The 8,155-nt window shown below is 28.9% G+C and overlaps 1 protein-coding gene across 1 annotated transcript; it reads right to left on the minus strand.

Moving 5' to 3' along the window:
- Nucleotides 1-5,603: 5,603 nt before the first annotated feature.
- LOC106320921 lies at nt 5,604-8,155 on the minus strand. The gene is made up of 2 exons (XM_013759264.1): nt 8,118-8,155; nt 5,604-6,225 (listed from the first exon to the last, which is right to left on the minus strand). Exons 1-2 carry the CDS (start codon nt 8,153-8,155, stop codon nt 5,604-5,606), a joined length of 660 nt encoding a protein of 219 aa, XP_013614718.1.

Consider the following 8,155-nt stretch of genomic DNA (forward strand, 5'->3'; position numbering starts at 1 on the left):
CAAATTGGTGTTCGGATCCAAATGAGGTTTATCCATCCACGAACGATAATAAACTTCTGAAGACATGATTTTCACGGAATTGTTATGACTAAAGAGAATGAAGAGAGAATGAAGTGTGAATGAGTTGAATGAGGAGGGGTTGTATTTATAGGAAATTGCTTACGGCCCTCCGACGACTTTCCGACGAAATTCCGACGGATGTAAAGCAGTCCGTCGGAATACCGTCGGTATTTTCCAATCTCAAACGGCTATACAACAGTCATATATATTTGTCGGCAACGGTCACATGGTTCGTCGTAAATTCGTCGGAATATTCCGACGGAATACCGACGACTGTAACGGTTATATCTGTTAATCGGAATGTTGTCGGAAGTTCGTCGGTATATTCCGACGAATTTTCGACGACTACAACGGTTACATGTTTTATCGGAATGTCGTCGAAAAGTCGTCGGAAAATTCCGACGAGCCATGTTTCGTCAGAATTCCGTCGGAAATGGCCGACGGAATTCTGACGACTTCAAATTTTTGGTTTTCGTCGGAAATTGGTCGGCAATCCGTCACAAATGTCCGACGACATTGAAGTCCGTCGGAACCTCTGTCGGAATTCGGCGTGTTTTCTTGTAGTGATTCTCTATTTCATATTTTGGGTGGCCACTGCAGCAACACTTGAAATGCGCAGAGGTGAATACAAAACATATTACCACAGTTTCCAACAAAAAAAACTAAACAACTACGACATAAAAACAATTATCAAATAACAAATCTAAAAAGAAAAGTTAAAAGTTCTTCTCCCCAACGTTTTAAAATAAGCTATTACGATAACATTTTAAAATAATACATGTCTTACCCATCAGCTTCCAAGAAAATTATACACATCACATTTGTCAACACATATCAATCACCAACGATAATAATATACGTAAAAATTGTTAATACAAAAGTAGCCCCTCTACTGGACCCATGTTCACAAAATCAATCTAACAGAACAATCAAACAAACAAAACCATACAGTTGAATACTACTACACTGCAAATAACAAAAATCACATGTCCACATCTCGCATACTAATATAACCAATTAGATTTAATAACTAAAATCAATAATTATGTTACATATTTAACAAAAATCATGCCCTTAGGACGGGCCGATCCTAGTTATATATACAAATATGTAAAATTTGCAGAAATCCTTTCGATTTTATCTTCCTTTTTCAATCTTTCTTTCCATAAAAATAACGGAGCCTTAAAAATAATAACGTTTTTCCTTTTTAATATATTAAATGATCAAACATCAAAGGAAAGAGTTTAATGTTTATTTATTTTCATATTTGAATTTGATGATATATAGTAAAGTATTGAGTGGTCTATTTAATGTCACTTTTTCAATAATTCTAGTAAGATCAGTCCAATTAAAAAAAAGGCTGAAAAATGTTTTTAACTTGACGTAAACATGTTCGTCAAGTTGTCATTTACATAATGCTCTACTATTAATACACAGGGGATTAATATACTCAAACTATGCCCTTTACCTAAGACTTAAAGCCACTTCTCAAACCAACACAACCTAAACAATTTACTAGTGTTACATGTGTCAATGACATGAACAAACCATGCATATTTTCTTGGGTCACACACACCATACATTCCCAAGGGGTTTTTAATTTACAAATGCCCAACAATCTTAGCATTTTTTATATTCATTGAAATCTATAAGTCAAGTAATCAAGGGATAAAAAGCGATATGTATTTTATTATTATTGTTTGAGTTAGTGAGGGTTATTGGTTCTAGTATTTAATGGATTTGGAAATTCTAATAGATTTGGAAATTTTTGATATATCCACTGATTTTTAAAATCAAATAAACGGATTTCATAAGAATTCATATAGATTTAAAAATGAAGTATATAGATTATTATAAATCAACCAAATGGATTTACAAGAGATGAGACTGCGGCTTGTGAACATGGCCGGCTAATTACGGGGGACAAACAGTGCGACCGCTCCGGACCCAAACATTTTTCTTTCCGTATATTAATAGTTAAGGGGTCGAATTTTTTTTATAAATATATATTTATACAAAAAACTAAAAAAATGTAATATATAAAATTGAAAAGGGTCCAAAAATATTTGATATGTATATAGTTTTATTTTCATCCCAAAATATACAAAATATTACTGATTAAATTTTAAAAATATTTTAAACATTATATGAATATAAATCTTAAATGATACATTTTTTTTTGCATTATGGTCCATAAAAGTGTTAAGTCGGCTTTACCGGTGAAAATGCCATATGTCCTTAATATAGAGAACACTTTCTTGTAATCATATTTTGCTGATGTGTGTGATCTCTTTTTATGGGGTTAATTTGTGTTCATTCTTTATTATGTAGTGCTTGTCTGGGAACATGAAATATATTGTGATGCGTAGAGAATTGGAGAAAAGAACAATATCACAAATCCAAACAAAATAACAAGGTTAACCTTTGTATTTCTTCCTTTGTATTCTGAGCATAAAAATATTTACAGATCCATGGAAATATAGTTTCAAATCAAATTCTTGAATAAATCATTGTCAGTGAATAACACTTGATTTCAAAATCTATTTTAAAAGCATATAACGCATTGAGCCTGTTGACATGTAATTTTGCGTACAGCTTTTATCCTGCTATTCAGGATGTCAAGATGAAGTTGGATGAAAAAGAGTCAAATATGTTCCGGTGAGGTTGTAGCTGTAGGTGGTGGGGTTTATGTCTTTGTGAACATGAAATATATTGTGATGCGTAGAGAATTGGAGAAAAGAACAATATCACAAATCTAAACAAAATAACAAGGTTAACCTTTGTATTTCTTCCTTTGTATTTTGAGCATAAAAATACTTACAAATCCATGGTAATATAGTTTCAAATCAAATTCTTGAATAAATCATTGTCAGTGAATAACACTTGATTTCAAAATCTATTTTAAAAGCATATAATTAATAACACTAGATTTGTATATAGATTTGAAAATCATAAAACCAATAACATTTGATTTAGTATTGATTCATAAATCCATTAAAATATGCAAACCAATAACGCCTCCTAAAAGATTCGAACTGTACATACCCAAAAAAATCTAAGACTGTATAGCCTTATAGGAATAAAACTTTTATCAGTTTTTTTTCGGACAACAAACTTTTATCAGTTTATAATTTTAAATAAACAACTTTTAAGGAGAAAATGAAATTTTTAAACAAGAGAAATTGCATCCTATATACAACAAAAAAAAACAAAAATACACTAACTAACTAAAATTTTCTTTTTCACTACTACTTTTTTTTCCTATCTCTCTCTACAATCTCTCCCAAAATCTAATTTTTCATATTTTTTTGGTTATTTGGCGAATGAGCACATAATGAATCGTAAATCCAGAAGGACAAAAAAACACGGGAGGACACCTGCATGATGTCTCACATGGTGTACCACGTGACCAGCAGCCACAACTTTAAATTAAGTACTTACAAACCGAACATATCAGAAATAACGAAGGTGTGTGACATCACACAAGAATGTATGTGAGCAACCTTTTGTTTGCCCCAGACACTAAAGTTGCTTTTTTTAATTCTAAAACAGAACAAAGTGAATTGAAAACCACCAATAAAAAAGCAAACGAAATAAATGGAAAATATCAGTAGACAAGAATAATATAGCTAAGTTTTGCAGAAGAAATAGAACAAATATTCAGTTGTGGGGTTGTAATTCGTCAAACGCATATGCGAAACACATGAATAGCTTGACGAACATTGATTACCCGATCTAGCTTTCTCCATAACACTTGGATCGGCGAACGATTTTGTATGTAGAACATTCAAGATGGACAAGCTTTCTCCGCAACGAGGGGTTGTGCCTACAACAACACTTTAGAACTTTCGAAAAATTTGCATTCTATAATCGGCAAGAAATTACGATTCCTCTGATAATTGAATCCATAACTAATGTTAAAACATTTAAACATTGATCACTATGCCACGGTGCTTTCATGTCAAACCAATTAATTAACACCAAGTGGAACAGGCTTTCAATTCTTAATTTAATGTGTGAGAGATCAAAGTTGATAAAGGGTAAATTAAGATTCTTGTTAAGCTTTGTCTACATGATATCCGACAAACAATCAAATTATCTGAGATGTTTACAGAACCTGTTTAATTGAAACCCACGATTAAATTTTCTGTTTTTGAGTCTTTGACCTATATATCTATGTTCACATAAAATCGATTTTATCTCTAGTATGAGAGAAAGGGTTTAAAAACTATAATCGGATACTAATTTTTTGACACAAAACAAACTATTAGTTTATAATATGTTTTGAATTTTTATTATTATTTTTTTTTGTATTTCAATAGCTTTTAAGATGGGACCACTAAAGCCCTGCATGAAACAAGCAAACTGACCCGGGGAACAAATTAAAGTTATGTTCTGTACGAAATTAGACTTTTCATTCTAGAACAATATATTTAGGAGCGATATATGTATATATAAGATCCGCGCCTTGCGCAGAATAAATATTATATATAAAATTATTTTATGTATTATATGTTCTTATATATTATGAAATAATAAATATATATTGAATAATTAAAAGTCAGTAACTATTACATATATAATTTTATTAATCCAAACAATTTTTTAAAAAATTTGATAAAATATGTAATTAAATTTAAATGATATTAACATACATAATATATTTTTAATATTAATGTCTATTAAATGATGCTTTCTACTCATATGTTTTTTTGTTATGTGTATCTTTAATAGCAAAAACTTTAAATTACTGATAACAAAATTTTCATTGTGGGATTAATAATTTTAGTAATTTATAATCTAAAAACAATTAACTATGTTAGTTCAAAACTTTTATCAAAAAACTATTCAAAGTAAATTTTGAAATTAAAATATTTATTTATTCAATATGGTTTATAGTTTAATTTAGAATGATATATATACATATATATTTTAAATCTTAATGATTAATTAAATTAGACTTTTATTTATATGATTTTGTAATCATTTGTATTTTGTCATAACAAAAAATTTAAACCATGGATCGCAAAATTTGAATGTGAGACTTTTAACAGTTTTAGTAATTTATAGTCGTTTTTTAAAATTCAAAATATAACATATACAGAAAAATCTAAATTTTTATAATATGGTTATTGTGATTTTTTTAAATTATTTTAATAGTTTAAAATTAAACAAATTTGATAGAAGATACATTATTTTTTATCAGATCTTTATTATTCAAAATCATTAATTGTCATATATACTTTAGCCACATTAGGCAATTCTATAATCTTTATTTAAGTAAATAATAAATGACATTAATAATGAATTTATGGTTAGTTTAATAAAAAGCTTATAATATAATTAGATGGACCAAAATATTTCTATAATAATTCTAAGAATCATCTTAGTGATGACACGTGGCTACAAAAAAAGTTGTAATGTTTCACAAATAATATATAGGAGATATTTTTTTTTGATCAACTGATAATTAATTAAAGGAAAGGAAATTTAGTGTGGGCCTGAGCCTAACACTGATAGTTTGTTACAAAGAGAGTCCTTGGCTAAGTTATCTGCAAGCCTATTAAAACCTCTGGAAATAAACGATGCGTGAAAAGCAATGAAAGAAGAATGGACGATTCAATGTTAGCTAGCACCCCAGAGAGTTCCACCGATCGTTGATTCGTGGTGATGGCTTGAATAAGCCTTTTATAGTCTGATCTGAGCCAGATGATAGTGAAGTTGAGGGAGAGAGTGTGGTCCAAGGCGGCTCGAGCCGCGAGAGCCTCCGCCGTGAGCGCTGACGAAACGTGATAGTGATGACGACATCCTCTGCTGATTTCCTCTCCTGTGTGTTTTGTGAAGATCCAAGCTAACCCCGCCTCTCCCGAATCCTTATTCCAAGCTGCATCGGAGTAGCAGACGATGGAGGCAGATGATGAGATCAGGACCGGGATTTGCGGTGGGGGGATGTTTGCTGCTTGAGCGAGTGGAGGTTGGGCATATTCCCATTCTTTTAGAAGTGCAATAGCTTTGGAGAGGATATCTCGGGGTGCGGTTTGTTTGCTCTCAAAGGTGAATTGGTTTCTGTTGATCCACGGGCTCCAGCAAATCCAAGCAAAGATGTTGGCTGATGTTCCAATCGGTGGCAGATTGACCTTGGTGAAGTTCTTGTACTCAGTAATGCTTGTAATGATAATAGTTAAGTTCTTGTAATCAGTAATGCTTGTAGTGATAATAGTTTAATGCAGCTATTTATAAATAGAGAAATGGAACATTTATAAATAGAGAAATGGAACAAGTGAAACAAAAGTGCGAGTTTGAACGGAAAGAAACTGTAGATCTGAATCACTGATCACAATATGTAGAATAATTGGTGTGTGTTCTAATAGTACAAAAAATATATATAGAAATTTTTGTTACTTAATCGCTACCATTTGAAGCATATGGATCTTTTAAATACACATGTTATATATAAATTGTGCTCTCTCTTTTTTTGCTTATATTTGATAAAGTTGGTCGCTCCGTCGTAGTATATATGTTATATAGGGCCAGCCATGAAGTCAAGGAAAACATGATACTTGCAGATAAATTTATATATATATATATATATATTAGCTTTAATAACAAAACATGATACTTAAGATTAATTTATATATTTTTATTTATATATTAATTTATATATTCTTTAAAAAAGAAGAAGATTAATTTATATATATATATATATATATATATATATTAGTATATATTAGCTTTAATAACTTAACTCTGTTATTTATTAGGTGATTTCTTCGTATTTATGACCATATATAAATATTTTACAAATAACTAAACTATAATATAATTTATAGTTTGCTTTGATTTGCTTATGAGTTTTAAATTATTTTGTAAACGAATTTAAAATATTATTAAATTAAAAGAAAATTAAAAATTAAAAATTTAGTAATAATTTAGAAAACAATTCTAGGATATCTCTTTTTAGTTTATTTCACACAAATAGTTTTTAAAAAGGAAAATGACTTATAGATATTTTATTAAAGGGTAAATAACATTTATATCTTTAGGGTTTAGAGTTAAGGGGTGTGGTTTTGAGAGTGGGTTTCAAATTTAAAAAAATAAAATTAAAATTAAAATTTTAAAAGTAAAAAGATTTGGTCATTTTAAGGTTATTTTGATGACAAAAAGTAAAAGTACTATTTGAAAGATTTGCCCATAATATTATCCATAATAGTTTTAATTCATTATATATCTCATTATAAATAATAATTACGAAAGCGAAAACTAGAAAAATAATTTTTAAATAATACTATAAAGATATTTTTCATTAATGACTCAGCCCTAACTATTGTTTAGTCTTGTAACTTTAACATATTACTAGATACGGATCCGCGCTGCGCACGGATATTATTTTCGTTATGTCTTCATAATTTTTTAAATATATAATATTACACGATTATGAAATTTTTGGTTTATATTTTTAAAAATATATTTATTTGGAATATAATTTACTTTCTACTTGTATAATCTTGGTGTGTGTTTTAATTTTATAGATAGATTATACATGGTGTTAATTTTTAATGTGTAATGCTCATATATGTAATAATTTAGTGGTTTGACTTGGTTTTTAATTCTGATATTATCTTACTTAAACTAAGGAATTATTTTTTATAAATATATATTTTAATTTAATTTATATAAAATAGTTTATTTTAAAATTTTTTGTATATTTAATAATACTAACCAATTTTTTATCTAATTTATTAATAATGCGGTTATACATAGGTTTGTTAAAAATATTTTTAATTATTTATGTAGGTTTTAAAAATTCAATAAACCCCCAAAAAATTTGATAAATTGGTAAGATCCGTAAATATTCAAACTAAATTAAACTTATGTGTTTATGGTTCATGTCCAATATAATCAGAACTTGATTTGTCCAAAAAAAGACTTTAAAACCCAATAGTATAACATATTATAAGAATATTTGTGTATTATATTGTTCTTTTAATAATAAATACGTAACCGAAGTAGAAGCACTGTGATAGGCGATGGAGAATATGCTTCAACTTTCGACATGCCAGACCTTTGGAACAGACTGTAAGAAGTTGATCGGCAT

The sequence above is a fragment of the Brassica oleracea genome, unplaced genomic scaffold (assembly GCF_000695525.1).
Source record: "Brassica oleracea var. oleracea cultivar TO1000 unplaced genomic scaffold, BOL UnpScaffold01129, whole genome shotgun sequence".
In the NCBI taxonomy this organism is placed as follows: domain Eukaryota; kingdom Viridiplantae; phylum Streptophyta; class Magnoliopsida; order Brassicales; family Brassicaceae; genus Brassica; species Brassica oleracea.